This window comes from Melozone crissalis, unplaced genomic scaffold (genome assembly GCF_028551555.1).
Source record: "Melozone crissalis strain CALT ecotype California unplaced genomic scaffold, PUWL_Pcris_2 ptg000061l_1, whole genome shotgun sequence".
Classification (NCBI taxonomy): Eukaryota; Metazoa; Chordata; class Aves; order Passeriformes; family Passerellidae; genus Melozone; species Melozone crissalis.
The window spans coordinates 18,363,717-18,388,081 of NW_026535839.1; the positions used below are offsets into that span (position 1 = coordinate 18,363,717).

The following is a 24,365-nucleotide window of genomic DNA, read 5'->3' on the forward strand; positions in this document are numbered from 1 at the left end:
TGTGCTGGGCATGACAGTGAGGAAGTGAAAAAAAGCATTTTGCCAAGGGCAAAACTATCATTCGCTTTCTCCTCTTTTTTTAGCTTCTCCCTGAGGTTTAGGAAGTGGTGAAACAGTGGGGACAGACCATCATAAAAAGTAAGACTGGGCCTAGACCTTGGGCTTCTTCTCAAGAGAGCTCAATAAAGTAAACCTTCATCTTTTGAAGGCTTAATGTCCTTAGTTCAGGCAAAATCTAATCTGCTTATTTGAAAAGGTGAAAAGAGAAAGTGGAATACTCCAAGACAGGATGAATACTTCTGAGCCTGGGTAGCTGCAAACTTTTCTCAGTATTAATCACTCCTATTTCTGCCATGCTTGACTAAAGAAAAAAAAGAAAAAGCTACAAACTGGGACAAATATTAAAACCATTTGTCACCACAAAGGCTATACTACAGATAGACAATATCCTTGGATGAAGGCAATAAAGGTTTTTGAAACAAACAAAAAACTTGCTGTTCACTTTATAAATTTATGACCTTAATTCAATAATACTTCTCTATAAAATAAGTGGTGCAGGTTCTAAGCAGCACGTGAATGATTTTCTGAACTGGATGCAATGATTTCACCAAATTCACAATGGTACCAGGGCACTCAGCTCACCTCAGGATCCCAAGGCCATTATGAGCAAGGATGGTAGTTACAGCCTCAGGCAATGCTGTTGCTCTGCTTAAGATGAAACTATGTGTGCATTGGTAGTTTGGCAAGGAACAAGAGAAACTGTGTGCCCATACATCCTGTCCTTTGGGATGCTTTCTACATCATGCTGCTCACAGTGCTGCTACAGACTTGTATATAGGAGAGCTGAGTTATAATCTAGAACACAGTCTACAGTGTAAACCAAAACTATTCATTAATCATCAGCAATGACTGCATTTGGCACAAACCACACATGAGCACGAAAGAACAGCTGTAGGTACAATACCTCCACACAGGCAAAAGCAGTGCAAAAACCCAATGACTTTCAGTGTAATTGCCCATAGAGCAAACTGCAGCCCAGCTATGCCCAAGCCTGCAACAATGGGATGAGGAGCACAGCTGGCAACACAAAAGCCCAGACCATGTAGAGGGCAAGGGAGAACAGAGCAGGACTGAGAGCTGCACAAGGACATGTGCATGAGTTCAAAGAAGCAGAGCAGGAGCCCTGCCAGTGTTCTCTTGCAGAAGATGGTCAGATACTAGGCAAGTTCAAAAGAGACTTTGCTTAGTGATTTAATGGCTTCTTTTTAATGCAATTTACCCAGTCAATGGCTAAATTTCTACAGGCTCATGCAGGTAATCTACTAAACACTCACCCTCTAGAAGCACTTGCCAGACACTTTGGAAAAGCAGCTGCACACCAAACTCCTCCGGCTTCCACGGGACCTGGTAAATGCAAGAGGTGCAGTTGGAAGGTTTCTCTGAGGAACACCAAACTGCACTTCACACATGCATGCAGCACAGCTGCCTTCAGCAGCCACAATATCACTGCTGAACTTCACTCTGAATATCTACTGCTGTTGGACTTAATTACTCCAATCCAACACTTGACTTTGAATTATTTGCTTCTCACTTGCCAAAACAGTGCTTCCCTCCCACTTTTCTATGACAAAACAATCCAAACTGTTGCTGCTGACAATAGAGCTAATATTTACAAATAATTACGAAAAATATTTTAAGTTTGTAAATACCTCAGTAAAAGATGACATTTACAGATAAATTTACAACATAAGATGTGAGTCACAACAGACAGAATTCCTTGGAGAGCTGAGATCTACAGATATTTAAATAACTGTGTAAATCATATAGACACTGCACATGCAGTAGCTCTTTTAACACAGCTCATGTGATGATTTCTATTTCATGTGAGAGAAAATGGATTCACCACAGTGATGCTGTATTCCTCTTCAAATCTGTACAGGTGCCAAGACTGATGTTGGGTGATTTATTGTCCCACACACTTGCTAAAGCTCTTTCAGAAGACAGTAGCAGTTTGTGCTGGCTACACTTTTTTTTTTTTAATTTGGGCTTTAGGAATGAAATGTCTTTCTTAACACTACCATTCATGGAAAAAAGATATTTAGGGTTCAGAAGGTTTCAATCAAGACTAAATGTGGATTCTCCTTTTTGTTCTCTTTTCCACCAGGGAAAGGATATATCAAAACATGTTCTGTGTTTTACACCAAATGCAATATTAGCTGTAATAAAAAATAAATTATCTCAAAAGTTTCAACATATTTTTTAAAGTTTCTGTATCTTCTGGCACTTCATTTTTTTGTGAACTGTATTAATACTTCAAAAGGACAAAACCCTGTCCTACTTCTGCCTGCTACCCTTGCAGAGAAAAACATGTCCTATTTGGCTTTAAAGGAACCTGTGGAGGCTGCTCGAGAGGAAGCTTTTAAGCAAAGTGTGCTTCTACTCAGAGCCCAAGGCACGCACCACCCGTTGTTACACAAGCCTCTCCCTTGCTTCCAACGCCTGTTGTTTCAACAGCTCGGAAAAATCAGGTGCGTGGGGCCCCCTCACCGTCCTTGGGCACCAGAGGTTTTCTATGGCTCACAACGTCAGTCCCTCACACCAGAGGTTTTTTTGTGGCTCACAACGTCAATCCCTCACACCAGAGGTTTTTTTGTGGCTCACAGCCTCAATCCCTCACACCAGAGGCTTTTCTGTGGCTCACAACGTCAATCCCTACCCGAGCTGCTGCCAGAGAGGAGCCACAGCCGCACTGCTGGGCGAGACAATCCAATCCTCCCAGCGCACTGGGCCTGCGCTGCCGCTCCTCTAAGTAGGTTACTGGCACCAGGGGAAGCGAGAGCCTGAGAATTAACCTACGTTACTCTGCCCTCCTGCCTTACCGAAGTGTGCAACTCCAGAATAAATGGGGAGGGACTCTCTGGAGAGAGCAGCATTGGTAGCAAAGCCAGCCCCAAACTTTCCTGGCTGAATTCATCTCGACAAGATTTATTAAATTCCTGCACAATTAGTTCATGGCTTCAAACTTTCCTCCTGGACTCAGAGGATGCTGTAAGATGCAGGGTAACGTTTTTCTAATACCTGCTGAAGTTTAAAAGCTGAGGCTTAGCTAAAATAAGACATGTGGCAGATTGAGATGTTTGAATTGAGAATCCTAGATATGTTCCAGCTGGTGAGCAAGGAGATTTTGGGAGATTTACAAATTCACATGTCTATTTTATGAAGGTGCCTAATTAGAGTGCTGCAAAAATAAAGCTATCCAACTTATGTACAGTGTTTTCTTGCACTGCCATGTGTCTGCAGGTTTAGCACTCAAGACTGTTAACTAATAAATCCCTTCTGTAATGTGATCATTAGAGTGAACATCAACAGGAGCCAGTAACTAAAGTGATTTTCCTTATAATTGTGAGCAGTTTCATTCTGTAAATATCTCCATTCAGCATCCAAAAAACATCTCTAAGATGGTAGCAGAAGGAAGGTGAAAACTTATCCCTGGTTTTGAGACTGGATTTTATGTACAGGAATTTAAATCTCTACTCCTGTTCCTCTAAATTCTCTTTAATTCTGCAAAAATCTTACTTATGCTTTAGATTCTTTGCTTCAAAGCTATACAAGCCTGCAGAGACTCCAGGCCTGTGCATTCAGCTGCATGCTCCAGAACTGTGTGTCCCAGAAATGCATATGCATGAAACAAATAATCAAACAGTAGGAAAAACATTTCACTCCATTTTCTGGAATATCTGTAATTATAGGAAGGAAAGAGAATATTAGAAAATAGAAGTAGGAAAGAGATCATTTTGGCAGTGTCTCCACATTTATGTGGACCATGAAATGTAAATCAGGTCAAGGCTCTCTTACTAGTACAAGAAACATTCAGTTAACAAATGTGTAGTTCTCTGGGAACCAGGCTTAGAAACCACCCTAATATTATCTTTGTTCAAATTTAAGTCACATTCTGCTGTCTTTTCTAGCATAGAAACTAACACCTCTGTCTCTCTGAGTTGCTCTCTCCCCACTGCAGGTACCTTCAACACCACCCTTCACAGGAGAGAACGGATTAAAGTACAAACTGTTATTTACTGAAAGATCAGACTCAAAATCAGGGAAACAGGAGCAAAATAGCTAATTTACCTTACTTTGCCCTTAACAATCGTCACTTTGTTTGATGTAACCTCAACATGATGAAGGAAGGGCGCCTTGCCCTCAACCAGAATAAAGGACACTTTTCAAAGCACACACAGGATTTAAAACATAAAGATTTGAGCAGTTACTGCTGACATCTGTTCACTCTGTACAAAATCTTATTGTAAACGCTGCGCAGACTCCTCAGGAAGGTGATGCTTATTCCCATGCACACACAGCCCAGCCTAGCTCTGCAGGGTTCCAGCTTTCTCTGCCCACTCTGGCACCAGAGTGGACACACTCAAACATTTCCACTTGTGGATGATCACAAATGTTCTCATTGGAGCCCTACAACCACTGTCTACAACCATTACTGATCTCAAAACACCCCTATATTGTGGTCTCTGTGCTGTCTGACACTGCAAAGCAGCACTCACAATATGAATAGTGGTGCCTTAGCTATGCCTTTCCCACTCTCCTAAATCTCACACGATTGGGAACCAACTCATAGTGCTTACAAAATACCACAAAACTGAATCACAACAAGCAGGCCAGTGACAAGCAACTAACTTAGACAAAACTGTACATCTCTTAACAGCTGTCACACAGAAAAGGACAGCAAGCTGTTGAGGATGTCCAAAGGCACTAAAGCAGCTTGGCAGCATCATGTCCTCGACCTGCAGACTGGCAAATACACAGCAGCAGGTGCTGTGAAGATGCAGACCCGGCACTTGCACCAGGTCACAGGAAAAGCACAGATGAAATCCGATCTCCTGCAGCATCGTTCCCACCTCATCTTGCCTCAGCAGTTCAATTTACAAGGAAATTAAGCTCCTAAAACAGATTGCGCTATATTCATGGCGGACAGGACAGAAATATGAAGTAAACGAATGTGATTTGTGTGGGCATCTGCAAGGAAGCCTCTCTTCATGGGAACAGGGAGAGGATCAAAGGTGCACTCAATTGTTTCTGTTTATTTAGGAATTCAGTAGGGTTTGCAACTTTCTTGCAGGTGGAAAACACTACCAGACATACATGTCCCTTGCATTTATTTATATTTTTAAACTATTTAAAACTATTGTTTCCACACAGAATTCAGGCATGTTAACTGAAAATACAGGGTCTGATCCTAAACTATACTGATATTTAGGGCACTGATCTCCAAACGGGAGCATGTCCCTCCAAAAGGGGACAGATGCTGGCAAAAGGGAGCAGCAAAGCTGTGCCTGTGCTTTGCAGCCCGGCAGCCCATGAGCTTGGCCTTGGCTCTGCCACACCCCAGCAGCTTCCAACAACTGGCAGCTTGGTTTTGATCCAGATGGAGGTTAAGAACTTTTAGCAGGTCATTCCCCCATCAATAATTTCTAGGCAACAACTCATAAGGGGACAGTTTTGCCAAACACAAACAATGGAAAAAGCCATAACAAAATTCATTCCAAGTCTAAGCATTTCTAGAGTTTCCAAAATATCTCACAAATTCCATGGGGCAAAGAAAAGTTTCAGGTTTGAACCAGACTTTTAGTCTAACAACTGATAGGCTTTATAGGTTTTACAAACCAGTAGTATGCACAATATGAGAATGTATTTGCTTGAACAGATGCTGCCCCATGTTTACCCTGCACAGCATTCACCTGGATGTGATTGGGCTGTGAGTGACACTCAGAATGACACAGTGGTCTCTCCTTGCATTGCTGAGCAGCCACAGCAACCAGCACTTGAGGAAAGTGCACACAGCATGCTCCTCTCCATCAACAATAAGGATAGAGGAAACAGAAAAGACAGTGTCATCTACAAGAAATGCAAATGTAGTCATATGAAGTGCTATAGCTGATGGCATTGCCCAGAAAATACCTGATTAGAAAATTCCCTGCTTTTTACTTCATACTTTTCTAGAGGGCTGCAGTGAGCCAGGGCAGCCCAGTGCTCAGTCAAAGAGGTGATTAGAAATTATGCAGTTCAGCTGTAATGTCCTTAACTCCTGCCAAGCAGAGGATGCCAAATTGCTAATGTAAATAGCCCCTTCTAATGACTTAAAACCCTGGAAATGAAAAGCATTTTCCTGAAAGCCCAGTCTCTGGTTGACTTTCTGTCCCAGTACCAAACCTGCTCTGGATGCAGGTCCAGCTGCTACCTACACAATCAGGACAGGACCTTTTGGGATCAGATTTCCTTTGCAGAACTGCACATGCTTGCCTTTACCCATTGTGAAGTATATACAAATGACCACCCTGGCAGAATTTTCCTCATGCCCTACTGTAGCTGTGTCCCCAGCTGTCTGCAGCCTGGCTAATTCTGTGTGCACAAGACTGCAAATGAGACCTTCTGTCAGCTCCCATGTTAAAATATTGGTTAAAAACAAAAGCCATGTTACAGGGATTCAGCTCCACACAAGGACATGCCTTCAGTTCCTGGGGTGCCAGCATCACAGTTCAGGGTCGTGTTTGACACTCCCAGCGAAGCATGTAAACCAGTGTGCCAATTCAATTACACTGGCTAATTAGGATTAGCAGGCAACAATCCTCTCTGCACTGACACAAAAGTTTCCTGCTTCCCAGTTCTAATTTCCATTTACTGCTCCCAGTTCAAATGGCAACATGGTCAGCAAGGTCTTTGAATTGTGTGGATTAGGAATGCAAAAGGGTGCTGATGCTCCCCACTGCACCACAATGTTCATCTGCATGGGATGAAACAGTTTCCCTAAGGGAAATTGTCCTTTCCCATGGATGTTTGCTGGCTCCCAACATTTTGCAGCTGGAGAGCTAACAGCATCATCCTTTACATGGCTGTGTGTACCCCACAGGGAGCAACCCTCAGTTCATGAAGTTTGATGTTCTAAACAGAGGCCTTGCCTGAGGTTTCAGCTGATTATCAAAAAATCTATGGGGTTGATGTGCAGAATCACTCACTAGAATAGAGCAACAGCAGCCTGGGAAAACATACCTGGGAGCTTGGCCCTGAGCTGCAGGCAGCAAAGTTACAATAGTTGTCAAAACATTTGAGCTGTGCTTCTGAAACCATGTGGTAGCTAGGTAAATTTTGTGAATGTGGCTCGTTTCATCCATATTTTTCTGCATATAAATTTGACAGGCTGAAGCATGTATTGTGTCAGAGCACTAACAGCCCTTGATGTTCAGCACTGATCTCTGGCAGACTATAATTTGGTTCCCCTCTCCCAGTAACACTCTCCTGTTCCACTAAGGAGCCCTCAGTAAAACAATGCCATAGTCTCATGGGTTTCCTAGAAACCTGCCTCTAGCAGCACAACATGTATCCTCACAGCCTTGTTCTCCCTTAGCTGTTCTCAGCCACAGTATAAAATGTCCTATGCCTACAGACTGTAGCTGTGGCCACCTACAGACTGTAGCTGTGGCCATCTACAGAAATTTTGGGCACTTCCCAACCGCCCACCCACAGAACAAGTTTGGGAGAGAAGGGTTTTTGTAGAGCAAAAGAAAAGCAAACACTGGTTTGTGTGAAGAGCTGTGGTTGTTAAATATGTCAAGAAAGTAATGTTTGGATTGAGGAAAGCCAAACAGATGTAGTAGAGCTGTGCCAGGAAAGGATGACTCTGTTACCCTTTTTGTGTCTTCCTTAAAATATCCTGGTACCAGAGCCAGGCCAGTTCCCCTCCTGCCTGCTCTCCCTGGGCCTGCCCGCAGGTACCAGCTCAGCCCCCCAGGCAACTGTGCTGCCCCACGCCTGCCTGCTAGCACACAGTCCTCCCTTGCCTCCTCCAGACCCACATCCTGCCCATGAACAGTAATCAGTTGTACTGTGCTTTGCTCAAACTCTTCAGAGCCTCTCTGCGCTGAGCAGTGCTGGCAGAAGTAAGGTAGAGATGAACTGACCGCTATCTGTATCCTTTTCAGTCTGGACAGACATCACCACAGCCACAACCACAGACTGGTGACATCTGGACACAGCTGCCTTCAGTTTTGACTTGCCTATTTTGAAAACATGGATGCAGTTTACACTTTAAAAATTTTTTTGTTAAATACAATCCATTTTATAATAACAGTTACTCCACCTCCCTCTGGCACCTCAAACAAATAAAAGGAGAAAAATTAAATACCTTGCCTGGAATCCCAAATATATTTTGGTTAAAAATTCTGCTGTGCTACCATACAGCTGTTACCTGCATTTCCTAGTTGGTATGCAAGGCCACTGGGCCCCTTCCTGCAGGAATGGTAGGAGGTGCCTAGAGCACTCTAGACCTGCTGGAAAATGCCTCTTAGAGAAATGCAAAAGCTTCTTACCTTATAAATAGCCATGGTATGAGCAGCGACAGGACACAGAGACCCTGAGCAGATACTCAAACTTTCTGCATCTCTGTGCCATGACATTCTCTGGGTAATACTTTTGAATAAGAAACAAAACACTTAACATAATCACACAAGTCTGTCACCCACTGCAAGGAAGTCACAGTCACACTTACACATTCACATTTAAAACTACAGCAAATCACAAGCCAATTTATTTAATTTGGAAAGTTTCAGGGAATAATTATAACTAATACCAGTTTTGAATAATGAAACATTTTAGCTAAAAAAAAGTTCATTTTTAAAAAATTTTTAAATCTTCAGTCTTTTTAACAAAGCTTAAATAAATATGAAAATAAAGTATTTGAACAGGGGTTTGTAAGTGGAGAAATAAGATTTTTATTTTTCTCTCACATTTGACTAAAATCAGAACGACTTGATAACTTGCCTTTGTTCACCTTACCCTGTTTTTTACTTCAATTTTTTCTTCAAAAACTTTGTACAACCCGTACTGACTCTCTTTTATATATGTGGTGACATTAACAACTGTAAAGCTAGAAATTACTCAAAACTTCCGCAATGTATTAAGTTTTAAGCTTTTGACATCTACAGCATTAAATATTTTCAGTTGCAAAAAACCCAACTGCTTCCTAGCACCCATTCCAAACATCAAATATCCAGTAATGCACACTGGAAGAGGTAGTAATGACAAAGGCTGGAATATTGCCAAGGCTGAAAGTTAAAAGTTTTCCTGACTTACTCTTTTGTATTACTGTGGAACAAAATGAAACTTCAAAGCACTGGCCTGCAGAGCTGAAGTCTCTGATCCCCTCTTTTCTTTGTGGTGGGATTTCATGGCTCCGCATGAACATGCTGTATGCACAGAGGCACACAGTACCCATACCCATGGGCAGGAAATCAGCACACGTATTTGCTAATGTAACATAGAACACTCTGTAGTGAACTTTCCTCCATCCATTTTATTTTATTCCAAACGTCCAAGCTGTGTCTGACTGCAGCATTTCAGGCAGGAGCTGTATGCCTGTGGGAAGCAATCAGGGGCACACATAGCTTATTTTAATTTTATCATTGCTATCCACTTCTAAGACCAGCTATTTGAGATCACTCTGCCACACTGCCAGGAATCACATGAAGGCAAAGGAAGAAATTTAGAGCTAGCAACTGCATGGAAGCTAAAGAAATTTTGGCTGAGAGATGGAGAAGTGGGGAATGGAAGCAGTCACAAATCCATAAGACCTCTAACCCCACACTCAGGTGAACTCTGGTTGGGAGGACACAGTGAAGCCGGCTGCAAACAGCTCCCTCGCCTCTGAGCCACCCTTCAGAGGTGCATCAGCCACAAGGGGGACGTTTGGCTGCTGTGACACTGAGCAGCCTCCCACACACCTCTCTGCGCTTCAGAGAAACCAAACTGCTTTATGCAAAGAGGCATGTTCTGACAACACTTACTGGTTGCCACAATTTTTCCAAATTGTTTCTGATTTGAATGCTTACATCAAACCAAACAGTTTTGTTGCCGAGTGCTGTTCTGTACACTCTCTACAAAGGTAATTGCCTCAAAAAAATCTGCCTGTCAAATCCTCAGTTTTCAGTGCAGGCAGACAACCCTGGACTTGACCTGCCAGGCTGTAACAGACAACAATCAGACAAGACTAGGGAGAGAAAGTGAAGTGTCAGTGCAAATACTGGCTCTTAGGCAGAGCCAGGAGAAACCAAGTCAGCCATTTCTTCCATTCTCTCAAGCACCTGCTCAGATCTCCAATCAGGGGGAACAATTGTGTCCTTGTTCTAGAAAGAAAACAGGTGAGCGCTAATCTTCTCTCTATTCGGAAAATACCAAGAGCACAGTCTGAATCTTTAAAACACATGTATTTGTTCACAATAGTGGCAAGCTCTCAAATTTCTCTGAGGAACAGAAAGAAAGTAGAGAAGGGGAGCTTTCAAAGCTTTTCTTTTGCAACAGGATGTACTGGGCAAAGAAAATAACAAGGCAGCTTGCCTCCTCAAATCTATCATCTCCATTCCATGGCTGTACTTAGGCTGAAAAGGGCCTGCTCCTTGGAACACTACTGAATCACTTTTTCACCTTTTGAGCAGAGAAGCAGGTTGTTCTAGCACAGGGAACTGAAAGGGCACTGTCACGACCCAAAAACTTTAGGAGCTCGGGGCAGTCTGATGTTCTTATGATGATTGCAAAGGGAAGCAGAGTTGATTACCTGGGAAGTAAACCACTTGAAAATACAGCTGGTCAGGCACAAAATCTGATAATTTTGGACAATAAGCCATTTCAAAATAAAGCTTAAAAATTACTTACTATAAAAATCACACATCTGACATTTTAAGCAAAGTGAATTTCTGATGTTTGCTCTAGCAAAATTAAACAACTGTGCCAGACTCCTCTTGCTAGTTTAGGTTTGGGTGGTCTTTGATCAAAACATGGTTGCTCACATTTAAGAGAGCCAGATTACTAGCTGAAAATGGTGCTGCTTGCTGCTGCTGTTAGGATCAAAGCCTGTAGGTCTAATCCAAACAAGATTCAGGTATTGAGAAATATTCAAGTGATATTTCACTTTCACTGGGGGAGGTAGGGGTGAGTGCATATTTACAGAACAAACAAAAGAACTCAGAGGTGCAGAAAGCAGTCAAAACTAGAAATTCCCCCTGCTTTAGCAATCTGCTAATTCAAACGTTTCCATGGCAAATACGGAAATGGCTGAATGTAGCCACAAATTTGGTCATGATTGGATGCAGGCTGGAAAAACATAAAAAATCCCTATTTCTGCATCTAATTGAAATCAGAGATGCATTTGTGTGTGTATTATCTATTCTGCTCGCCCTCTGCTTTTTAGTGCTGTGGTTTTGATGGGGTTTTTTTCTGCTCATTTGTTGATTTATTGCTTATGTTTGCAGGAGAACATACAAGCAGCTAGATAGTCTGAAGTCCATCTCACCCATTTGTCTAAGCACTAACTACCAATGTACTAAAGAGAGGACCAAATAGTCAGCTTTGTTGGCATTTGGGTCACAATGAGCTTTGAATTTACTTCCTGATCCCAACACCTCAAGTTCTTGTATCTTTAGGGTTTTTAAAGAGACAGTAATCCCAGAACCAGAGGGTAGACAAGGTTGGATAGGGCCTCCAGTTCCCTCTTTAAGGCAGGGTTAACTACAGCTCAGGACTGTGTTCACTTGGACTTTGAGTACCTTCAAGCTTGGGGACTCCACAGTCCCCCTGTAGGGACCTCCCTGAGGTCAATCACCCTCATAGTAATTTTTTCCCCCCCTGTAATGCTTAAGTGGAATTTATTTCAGTTTGTGCCCCTTGGCCAGCCTCTGGGCACCAGGGAGAAGAATCTGGCTCCATCACCTCTACTCCCCGCTCTCTCAGGTATTCATACACCTTGATTAAGAATTCCCTGAGTCTCCTCTGCTGCAGGCTGGACAATCCCAGCTCTCTCAATCTCTCCCCTGTACGTCAAATGCTCCAATTACTTCATATTTGTCGTGGTCCCTGAGTAGACTCAGCTTAGTAGGTTCTCATCTCTTCCATCATGGGGAGTCCAGCACCAGACACAGCACTGCAAATGTCTCACCAGTGGAAGAGCATCACCTCCCTCAGTCTACTGGAGAAGCTCTGCCAAGCACAGCCCAGCAGACCACCCGCCACCCTTGCTGCTGGCTGTTCCAGACTGCAAGGCAAGACGTATTCTGTTCTATTGCCATCTATATGGCAGTTGTCTTTTGCCAAGTGGGCAGTTTGCCTTTTATCTCTCTCTTTGAGTGACCACAATCACTCCTCCCTTGGGAGGGGACATCTGCTGATAACAGCTATTGAATGTCAGTGCATGACTGATAAGAACTACAGCATCCCATTGGGAGATGTGAGTCCAGAGGGAGGAGCCAAGCATTCCTACCCAGATATAATCCAGAGGTTTTGAGACACCAGCACGGCTTCTCCACTGGATTCCCCAGAGGAACAGCAGCTGCCTCTTCTTCCATGGATCTTCAGAGGAAGAATGCATCCATCTCTACAGGACCCCTGCTCCAACAGAACCACCCCTGACACTGCAGGAGGGCTGCAGCCACAATTCCAATGGGACTGCCACCAACACCCTGACCCACAGGGTGTCAGGTTGGGTTCTGACTCTGGCAGTGTTGTTCTAGTGTATTGCATTGTTTATTTTATCCTTTTTTTTTTCTTCCCTATTAAAGAACTGTTATTTCCTGCTCCCATATTTTTTGCCTGAGAGCCTCCTAATTTAAAATTTATAGCAATTTGGAACAGCGTGGGGGAGAGGGTTTACATTCTCCATTTCAGGGGGGGCTCCTGCTTTCTTTAGCAGATTCCTGTCTTTCCAAACCAAGACACTGGCTCACTGTCAGCTTGTCCCCAGGACCTCAGCCAGGCTCCATCAGCATCCCAGGAATGCTGATCTGACATACAAATGAAGTGAACATGTTAGAAAGAGGTATTATCTTTTAGTAGGTCGACTCCATGCTGGAAAAGGCAGACAAGAATCCCAACAGGAAACAATTCTTAATGAAATGTACGAATAATCGGTGGAACTGTCCTGAGCCACTCCCAAAGTGAACAGCACAATCTCACAGACTGTCTGGGGACACTTCAGTGAACAGGGAAAGCTTCTGCAGCTTTACTGATAGGATTTCAAGTCGAAGAAGCAAAAATCTTTATCTTACAGGATAGGGCATGTGAGTCCCAACCTACCAACACAAAATGCCCAATTATATTGGATTAAGTTTTTACATTTGAGCCAAGCAAATTATGTCCTCCTGTACCACTGCACAATGCTGTCCTCTCCCAAAGACAAGGTCTCATGCTTGATGGACCACTGCTCTCCACTTGACAATTTCTGTGTCACTCCTGCCTTTATTGATTCAGGCTCCCCATTTTCATCAGAACAAGAAATTTAATCTCGTATTCTTGAACAATGCTAGTATGTCCATTCCAGCCTTTCTGCTCACAGCTGGAATAACCAAACCAGCCCCCAGTCCCACTGCCAACACCCCAGACCTAGCCAGTAGCAGGACACGAGGGCGAGCAGCACAGGCAGAGCTGTGTCATGTGCTGAAGCTGGAAGGGTTCGGCATGGAACACTTGCACCCACTCTGCCCTGGCCCACCATGGGCTTCCTGGTATTAACTGATATTCAGAACTGCCTCACTTTAGACATGACCTGTTTATTTTCTTGAAACAATGCCTGTTTTCTGCTTTTACTTCCTTACACCAGAGAATCAGAGCTTCAGACACTGGTGTGAACTGCTCTACTTGGAGGAGCACATACTTGCCAGCACGAGAGAGCATTTGTAGAGCTGTGGATCTAGCCCTGTTACAACTATTTCTCCAGGCCCTTATCTACTACATGAAGTCCTGAAATATTTAGATAAACACATAGATAAATATAATAATTAATAAATAATCATGTGATAATCTAATAATAAAATTTGACTTTATTAACACTTAGATTAGATTTTATAAACACTTTACTCAATCAAAGATAAACTTAGCAATAGCCAATGGAACAGTAGCACCCAGGCACCACTAGCCAGCTGCCCTCTGGCAGAGAAGCCCCCACATCAAGCTGCATCAACAGCTGCACAGCAAACACTGGGACAAATGATCCTTTCTCTCTGCTCAACACTTCAGCAAGCCCAGCCAGAGTGCTGGGGCCAGTTTTGGACTCCCCAGACCAAAACAGACTTGAATATGATAGAGCATGGTCTGGCAGAGGCCACCAGGATGGTTGAGGGTTGGAGGAGATGCTAAGGGAACGCATGGGCAGCACCAAGGAGTCAAGTCCTTCATGTAGGGGTGATTTACTATTTAATGGACAGCCAAAGAACAATTTCAGATTGTATTCAAACCCAGCATTAGTGTTTCACTGCTCACAAGGTAAAGTGCTAACAGTCATTGTAAAACACAACAGCAAACCACACAGATAACACATCAGAGCCAAGAGGATATAACTCTGGGAACACAGGTTTTGATAAATATAGCTGAACAACCACTGTCAGCAGGCATCAGCAAGAGTGAATTCCATTGTAAAGGTTAAAATGTGTAACCATATCCTGGATTTTTACTGCAGGTGACCTCCAACCAAAAGCAGTGGGTTCCATCCACTAGAGCACAGAGCCAATCACAAGACAACAAAGTCACAGAGAATGGATATGTTCAGCCACAAATTATCTACATTTAGTGGAAATCAGCTCCCAGGTTCCTGGCAAGTGGACAAGACACCCCTTGGTGTCACAGCAACCACCATGCCCAGCACATCCTGTTCAGTTCTTGTGTACTGCAGTGCCTAAGCACAAGTTTCCCAGCTTCAGGTGCAACTCAGTACTTAGACAGTTACACAGCTCATCTTACATTTTAAGTAATATCATACATGTCCCAAACAATCACACAATTATGAGGGCATTACAGTAACACAGAAAGCTGAACTGTAAAGTATGTACACACACTCCAACGTGAAACGCTGCTCTACAGGTATCAGGAACACAGACTTTTGCTCACAAACTTGCCACAAACAAATCTCACAGCCCTTGCCCACTTCCCTTTTGCATCATTAATTGGTGTTTGATATTTCCTAAGACAGTTTCCAACTTAAATTGCAAGAAAATCCATACCAACCTGCAGTTCAAAAGCATATATATGAACTGAGCAACAGATCCAGTGGAAATAGAGACCTCCCTAGAAAAAGACTCTAAAATGCAGAGGTTCGGGCAGGGAATATTTCTAAATAGCACAAATATTGCTAAAGGTATAGAGTTTTTCCTTTTGTTTTCTAAAAAATACTCATTCTGTAAGGTATGGATGTGCCACTCACAGTGCTTTCAACTTTCTGCTCAGCAACACCCTGGAATCTTCAAATTAACCCTGAAGAAAATAGAGCAAAGCTCAAGGAAATACTATAGAAACTAGACCTCCTGAAAAATCAGCATTTATAGGCAATATTTATGGATTTAAGGATTAAAATCCCTGGAACTGCTTCTTAATTTCTCATTTTTATGAGCTCCTGCTTCTCTCTTTTACAAAAACATGCTAATTTTTTCCCCTCTTGCTAATCTTTATAAAACACACATCATTAGTATTGCATGCTTGGTGCTGGATTACTGAATATGCAACACTAACAATACTTCCTGAGACAGAAACCCGAAGGTATTGGGAAGAATTTGCTGTGTATCTACATTTTATTCCTTCTTCAAAGGGTTTATACAACATGGGATTTGGAAATAAACAGGTCTCTTCTGCAAGTGCTCTGCATATGATGCCACTGAGTTTCCCCTCCTCATATATGCCTGCATTAAGGATTACAGTATTTCAGATTCTTTTCAACCCCCAAGCCCCTCCACAGCAATTTCCTCATGCCCACGTTTTCTCCACCACCTAGCATCCCACTCTCCTCTGCAAATTATCTCTCACAAAAACATTGCCAGGTTACTTGCAAGTGGCACATGTTCATTTTCTCCTCCCTTCCCCATGCAAATATCTCCCACAGCAAATAAACCAAAGGGACAGGAAAAGCATAGCAGGAGGTCTTACCTTTTGATGGTCTTCTTTGTTTCGTTTGTAGAGAAGAGAATGTACCCATGACAGCACCCATTGCAAAAGCTACTCGTGAGTTTTTGAGAATTTATTTTGGCTAGGATTTTTTTTTTATTCCTATTACCCCACCCCTCCACTGACAGTGAACAAAATCTATGTGAAATGCCCCCAAGAACAAAACAAAACAGAGAAAGACCAGACAAGAAAGAAAAGAAGGAAGGAGGAGGGAAAAAGCAAAGCACTGCAGCTCGGCATTCAGCAAGCGTTAAGCTTTGAGGGTTTTTTTTAAGTCAACACACATGCACTGACTCACAGCCAGCTGCACTGTTATTATTCAAAACAGCTCCCCATCAAAATTTAAATGCTAGGTAGATTCCCTCAGACCAGAGCTGGCAGCAGATGCATCAAAATATTTACTGGAGCACAGCCACATAAACACACAGGCTAATTCTTCCTCCCGTTCCCTTATGGCTTCAACCAGCAGCCTGTAGGTCTAGCACAGGAGCGCAGCTCTTCCAGTGAATACTAAACTGGAGTCCTGTAGACACGCTGAGGGTCTCGGGGGAAGCTGGGGCTTTGGGCTGGATATCAGCTCGGAATGAATAGAAATCTTCTGAGTGGGAAGCAATAGTGAGGAAGGCATCAAAGCCCCAGCTGCACGGGCTGTGTGCTCCTGCTAATTAAAAGTCTGACAGAAAGGTAGAAAGCAGCAATCTCCAACAGTTTTCTCTAGCAGAAAAGTCAGAGAAAAAGGGGGGAAACAGAAAATTTCACCGCAATCCTTATTCTTCACATCTTTTCTCAAACACCAGAAAGACATGCAAGACAATTAACCTTTTTTTCTGCCAAGTATAAATGTGCACATCCTTTTCAAGGATATTTAAACAAAAAGCTGTTGAAACAAAACTCTACAAACATTGAGTTACTAGGAGGAGGCAGAGCAATTCCCAGCATTTTTTTCAGTTCTGTCATATTTCAAAAAATCAGCTAGACATCAGGTTGTTTTCTCAGAAAGTGAAATAGCAAGTGCTTAGGTACAGAAGGTGTTAAATACACTGAGGCAGGTCTCAAAACCCAAATTAATTGGCTACTTGCATGTGGTGACTGAGATTAGGACAGCATCTGCGCAAACACAGTATTTTTCTGAGGAAATTCAGCACAGAACAAACCACCTCATCTCAACAAGTTTTCTTAGCTTTCCTCTAACTTTGCAGTAGATTCCCTCAGATGCAGATCCCAGCTCCCCAAATGCTGGTGTCCCTGGAGGTACAACCCTGCCTCACCTGCTGTTCACCTGCTGCCAGCATCTGTTTTTGAATGCACAGGTATATTTGCATCCTTAGTGTATACAAGCAAAGAGCTTACCCTTAGTTTCTAGTTGCAGAAGGCATTGCACAAAATAATTTAATTTTTATTGTTTCATAACTCAAAACACATAAATTTAACTTTTTGTGAGAAATTCCTGGGGGAAGGTACTGTTTAAATACCCAAGTCCTGAAATGAAACACATCAGTTTGCAGGGAATTGCCCAAGACTGGGGGCACACAGGGGCCTTTGTCATAGTGGGAGGACCCTGTCCTAGTTTGTGCAACTTTTCCTGCCTTCCATCCAGCCCCTTCTCCTTCCCGCAGGCTGGCCACAGCTGAGGTCCTACTGCCCTTGCTTCTCCACTCATCCAGTTCCCAGTGGGGGTCTCTCAGACTATGTTGATCTGCACCAGGCACTGAACAGCTGTGTGAAATCCTTAAGCTTTTTTAAAATTCAAATATTTATATTTATTTTAATAATATTTTATTTGCATTTACAGAACAAAATATTACATAGACTACAGCGTACATGTGGAAAATCACTGTTCTTGGGACTTGTGCATTCAGCAAAGGCTGGAGGGAGACCAGAGGCTACAGCCAATGTCTCCAAGATGTCAAAACCGGAATATTCAATCTAGGCAAACTGTCACTAGCAGAAGTCAAGTGTTGCCAAGGTGTAAGGCCCCAAACAACTCCACTGATGAGGTTTTTAAAAGGGTTTATGGTTGTTTATATATGCTGACTTAGACACACAGCAGAAGTGCTGACAAGATATTCTCAAGAGATCAAAACAACAAAAAGAACTTTACTGGCAACTTCAGAAAATTGATGAACTTTGGTAAAAGGCTTAGTGCAACATTCAATCAATACAAAACACTTCTCAAAGAATTAACTGGGCCAATTCAACTTAGCAAACTTTGAGCCCATTTGATTCTAAATTCTAAATTAAGAATTAAATTGAAAATTCCAAGAAGAGGAAATTAGGAGAAAGAAAGACAGAAGAGGTATAGAAAAAGACATACATAGCTTCCAGCTCCTGGGTTCCAATGATGTTCCAACAGAAATTCCAAGAGGAGGTAGGGTCAAGACAAATGAGTGCTTCACGCCCTGTGACCTTAAAATACCCCCTGGCCCTTCCTCCAGGTGGGGCTTCGGGTCATTTGGCCCCTCAGGAGCTGTGTTAGGGGCACCAGGGGTTGGGTGTGGGGCATTGCATCCAGTGTGCCAGGATTGGCAGCCACTGCCAGGGTGGGGTTTATAGGGCAGGGTACTGCCTCACTCAGTACATCAGGGATGTACTGAGGCTCTGTCTGTAAACCTGCCTGCAGTAAATTCAGAGTTTGGTTCTGACACAAAGGTGCACCTGTCTTGCTTTGAAAAGACAGGTGTCTGCTAAGGAAGGCAGGAACATCTCTTGAAATAGAAAATGTAAGCCCCCTGCCTCCGAATTATTTTAATGTTGAAATTAAGGGGCTCTCAGGCAAAAATATGGGAGTAGGAATAACAGTTCTTTAGTAGGAAAAAATAAAAATAATAATAATTAAAAACAGCAGTAATACAAAACAACACTGGCAGAGTCAGAATAGAACCTCACACTTTGTGTGTCAGGGTGGTGTCCCAGCCCCATCCCATGGGGGCTCAGCCCTCCTGCAGTGCCAGCTGTGGCTCTGCTGCAGCAGGGATCCTGCACAAGGGGGGAGTTTTCCTCTGCAGCTCCGGGGCTGCTGCAGATGGGCCTGGGCTCCCTCTGGCCATGCAGGGCAGCAGAAAGCTGCTCCTCTGGCAATGCAGGGGGCAAAGGCTGCTGTGCTGTGCCAGGCCCAGATTGGATCCAGGTAGGAATGCTTGGCTCCTCCCCTGGGCGCAGCATCTCCCCATGGGATGCTGGGATTGGATCAGCCCTGCAGGGACACTCAGTGGCCATGGACAGCAGAGATCTCCGGGAGGGAGGGTTGGCTGTGGAGGAGATACAGAAAACTGCCCCACCTGGTTTAACCACTGGCCCATTAACAGCAGACAACTGCTGCCCACTTGTAACAGATGGCAATATAATGCACACCCTGGCCACATCTTGCATTTGCAACTTATGACAGCATCTCAGCACACTACCATTAGTCTAGCAAATTGCCTGGGAGTATTTTGCTTTGTTGTTACTGTGCATTGAACTACACTACATCTGTGCAGGATGGAGCAGACTTTGCTGCAGAGTGGACATAAATAGGCTTTGAAGTTCAGATGTGGCACCTGCCCTAAATAGCCAACCAAAACCAGATTGTACCTGATACCTCACTATAGCTACAGCAATTCCACACAAAAGCAATCTTAGGAAGGGCAGTTGTTCATTAGTATCTATGCAAACAATCATGGGAAATTCCATCATCCCCGTGGAAACCACAAGGTCTGTGACACTTCTGCCAGCAGTCAGTACACTAAAGTCATTCACCAAATTAAAACAAAGACTAAATTGTAGCATAAAGCTCACCACTATAGCATACATACACAAATAATGTAAATTAAGTGGGATTGGGAACAACTGAGAAAGTAGTATAATAGTGTGATCTATAAAACTGAAACTTCCTTCCCATGAGACCCAGGGGACAAAATAAGATTTATTCTACACTGAATTTCACAAAAAGAAATAATTTTAGGTATTTCCCAAACTGTTAAAATCACATTTCCACTAAATGTTTTCAGGACTTCTGAAATCATGAAATCTTAATGGGAGCCAAATTCAACCTTACTCTGACTAAAGGAAATTTTTTTTTTGGGGGGCGGGGAAAGAAGCTGTTTCTTAAGCCAGTTTTTATCTAGATTCAGCTACATTCCTACATGGCAGAACTATATAGAGCTTCAAAGATATGATGTGAAAAATATACTGTTAAGACACTCAAAAATCTTGACAAATCTAGAGATTTCTGCATATTGCAGAGAATCACCTCTTTTGGAGAATAACTGCAGTGTCTCTGTAACACGAGTCTCTCAGCAATACAAGTGAGTATTTCCATCTGTAACTCCATCTTAACTTCATTTTTGTGAGAGAATTCACATTAAGATTACAGCAGATGAAGAATGCTTCCAATAAAAGGAATATATGCTATTCCTGTCCTGCTAGCTGGTGGACTGAATTACTACTGTTACAATTATATAGCAACTCTTATCTTGCTGCTGAAGTGCTCCCCAAATCACATTATTGGTGGCAGATATTTTCAAATTCTGTTCAATACACCCATCCTCTGGAGTTAATAACTAATTAAAAATACTCCATTTCAAGTACACTCCATGCACCAATGGAAGGGTGGAGAAAGCTCTGAGACACACTGTCGCACTACTTCCACTTCTAGCAATGCACTAATGTGTGAAATAACCCCAACTAAAGCAAACTCAACTGCATATATTCAGATCAGAATGTCTGCACTACTTTTCATTTACTCATTTGAGGGTAAATGCTTCAAGACTGAGCTTCAACAATTTGTAATATATCACCTTTAAAGTGCGACTTCCAGACCAGGTTGGACGGGGCTTGGAGCAACCTGTCTAGTGAAAGGTGTCCCAGCCCCTGACAGGGGGTAGAAGCAAGATGGTCTCTAAGGTCCCTTCCAATCCAAACCTTCCACAGAATATGATTCTGTGAGTTGAACAAGCCATGCTTATCTCTCAGGCACGGAAGTACTGACAGGGAAGCTGCCTCCCTGCTGTGCTACCAGGGCCAAACCCTCAGCTGCAGGCAGGAGCAGCTCACCACAAGCTTCAGGGAGCCCTGCCAATTCCACATACACACAGAGGTCAGCCAAATGTTCCCACAATTAGTGCACAGTCCCCAGACAGATATATACGGATAAAAGGAACAAAATTTGTCTCTTGTCTATCGAGCACTTTTCACATATGCAGAAAATTTATTGGTTTTTTGCTGTGCCCCTCTCCTCTATTGGCATCCAGAATGTATTTTCAGGAGTCCAAGAAGTTGAGGCATACTTAGATTAGTGTAAGTAGTATACAAGTTCTGTTACTTGTTACAGGAGACTCATTTTGACCCACAGACTGCATGGACACCAAGACAGGGCATTTATCTTCTTTGGGCAAACCAGATATCTGCTACATCAATCACAGGGTTCCCAGCTGCTGTCTGACTTGTTTGGATTTCTTGCAGGGGAGTCAGTGTTTTACTTGTGTACTGGAAAATGGGTGCTTGATTAACATTCCATCGATCCCTCCTCGGTAAAACCCTGCTGCTAACCTGCACTGAGTGGGAATTTTTTCATCTTTGAAGAGGGGCAGAGTGTCACTGGAGTGCCTCTCAGTGAAAGAAAAGCTACACAAACCACTGCCTTACTATGGAGCCCACATTAACCACCTAGGCAATTACAGACTGGAAGTTTCTGCATGAAGCTAATAACTTCTGAGAAGTTACATGCTGATCAGTAAATTCCAGTCGGCTCTTGGTTTTTATCAGATTACCTCCAGTTGGCTTCTGCAGCAGACTTATTCCTTGGTTTAGATTTAATTCTTGCCAAAGCAACAACAGCAAAAAAATTAATAGCCAATTTATATGAAACAAATCTTCTGCAATCCTCTCTCATGAAGATTGTTAGCAAGATTTCATTAATCCACTGGGAAAAGCCCTGTAATACAGCAGCCCTGAGTAACTTAGAGGATTCAGGTTGGCTCAGCAGTGGGCAGAGGGCTCTGCAGGGCTCCAGGGTAGAGAAGCACCTACCAGTGCCTTTACCCTCTCCAATTCACAGAAGCCCCTGGATGCAGCAACCCACAGCACAGCCACAAATTGCAATGCAAGCAAGTTTGTGTATGAATGGAGGCATTGAGAGACAGGCAGATGTCAGGTTTCAGCTAAAGCTGCAAACCCTAACTTGACAAACACTGAACCACATTATCCATGAAGCCATTTTCCCCTATGACATTCAGACTATGGTACCATTTCAAAACCTAAAATACATACTATTTTCTCTTTAACGAGTCTAAATTAGAAAGAATAATGCTCTGACCTTTCACATGAAAAAATAAAAACCCTCCAAATGCACTGAACAACACCAGAGAGAAAAAATGTGAATGAAGATTCACTGCTTCTGATCTTTGTGGAGTTACTGGCTTCACTTCTGCAAGATACAGAAGTAAAAACACACAAATAAAGTTATTTCTCTCTGCTGTAGATATTTTAAATCTAAGACTTACCTGACCTCTTACAATAAGTCATCTACTGGAGTGCACTGACCTTCCTCAGCCTTCTAATGTGGGCCTGGCAATCTAAACAAAACAGTGTCCTCCAATAACTAGGAATTGTTGCCAATGACTTGGGAAGAGATGAAAAAAAAATAGGAGTAAAAAGAAAAGAAATCCCTATTGCACCAGGATCAGCCCTACTCTACCAGGCTAAATTCTGAGAGAAGTCACAATGACAATTTCATAAATTACTGAAATTTGAAAAAGTGTTACACAAAAATTGAGCATATTCTTTATTTTTTAGGCACAAATATTTAAAATTCACTCTAAATATATGTTACAGTATATTTACTGGGGGAACAAAGTTATTTCCTGAGCCTCCTGATTATTTTTCTCCTTGCTGCCATTTACCTGAAGACTCAGATTCCAAATTGAAATTTAGATTCTGCTTTGTCACATATTTAAGATGCACCGAAACACATGTAGAAGCATTGTTCTAGAAACTGGATATTGAGAAACAAGGGTATACATCCAGCTGCACGGTCACCCTCGTAAGCAGAGCCCTGGCACAACTGCTCACAGCTGCAGACAGTGAGCACAGCTCAGCTCTCGTGGCTGCGTGTTCCCAACATCCACGCAGCAAGTCAGCTCCCAGCCCAAAACGCCAGAAGGAGCTGTCTTCAAGCTCAAGTTGAGGTTTAATCTGGCTAGCCAGGGTCTGAACAATGAACAGATCCCAGAGTCACTTTTTCCAGCACTGAGCTGATACCAAGGAAGGGCTCGTGCCAGGGCTAAGCCTGACTTATGCTGGAATTCTCCATTTGAAGTAAGAGCCAAGTTGAGAGGGGCTTTGCCACTCATCTCACAAGTCAGCTTCATGGGATAGATATTATCAAGGTACAACTTGATTCATTTTTGCAGCAGCAGGAAAAAATTAATAAAATGAAAAGTATTCCAAATATTTTCATTTCTTTTTACCTTGGCTAGTAAATCCATGCTTCTTAGAGAACTGATGCACTCTATCTACAACACCACGACTGATGTTCTGGTTGTTGTAGAGCCATTCAAAAGCAATTTCTATGTTGTTTCTTTATTATAAATATTTATTAAAAGTATTTTTAATACCTTCCTGTCACAGAAAAAAAAAGCTGTGCTTAGCGTTTAAATTGGAGCATTCAACAACTTTGTTTATTAAATTGATACTTAATATATGAACAAGGAATGGATTAGCATAAGCATTCACACATAAAAATGACTGGTCCAGACAGCAGCAAATGAGATCAGTGGCAGCATATACATTAGAAATTGTTCCACCAGTATACCAAATCCAACAGTAGTAACATTTTTAAAGGAATGTCATATATAAAATATACTGTGCCATGTCGTAGGTAAACCTGAGAAGGCACTCACTGCTCTGGTGGTGAGCAACATATCCCTCCACTGGACGACTAAATGAAGTTACAGAGATTCATGGCCTACAAGAATAGAGGACTAACTACTGCTGAGAAAAGCTGTTTTCCACAAAGAGCTTATATGCCCTGACCCTGCAAGGTGCTCAACACAGCTCAGAAGCTGGAAATGGAAGGGGTCCAGCTCTAGAAAACAAACTCTATAAGCAAGCAAACCATTACAAGCAGCAAACTTGAAACAATTTTAGATAAATTCTACTTATGGATAATACTCTGTATTTCACATGCACCCATACCACATCTTTCCTTCTTCTCTAATAAGCATCCAAAATACCTGACACTAGCTTTATCTTGGGTTTAATCTAGAGGATGAAGTCTATTGCCAGTGCTTCCTGTGACTCAGTTGCACTGTGTCCAGGCTCAGACAGCAATGGAACTGGAATTCAACAGGTTCCAAAGGAGCTGAAGGAAGGAACACCAAGCTGAGCTGTAGGGCATCACATGGGATGAT

General features: G+C 42.7%; 1 protein-coding gene across 2 annotated transcripts in view; it reads right to left on the reverse strand.

The window, feature by feature from the left end:
• The window catches only part of LOC128944414 (Kv channel-interacting protein 1), a 167,728-nt gene extending 151,093 nt beyond the window's left edge, over positions 1-16,635 (reverse strand). The window contains exons 1-2 of one of the 2 annotated variants that reach the window (XM_054287644.1): positions 15,961-16,635; positions 1,335-1,404 (exon numbers count right to left, since the gene is read on the reverse strand). Coding sequence is in view for 1 of the 2 variants with exons in the window: in XM_054287643.1 (XP_054143618.1) it covers positions 15,961-16,021 (61 nt within the window). In the remaining variant the exon portion in view is untranslated. The remainder of the gene's footprint in view (positions 1-1,334; positions 1,405-15,960) is intronic. The other variant, XM_054287643.1, reaches the window with a different exon arrangement.
• Between the last annotated feature and the right edge of the window lie 7,730 nt (positions 16,636-24,365).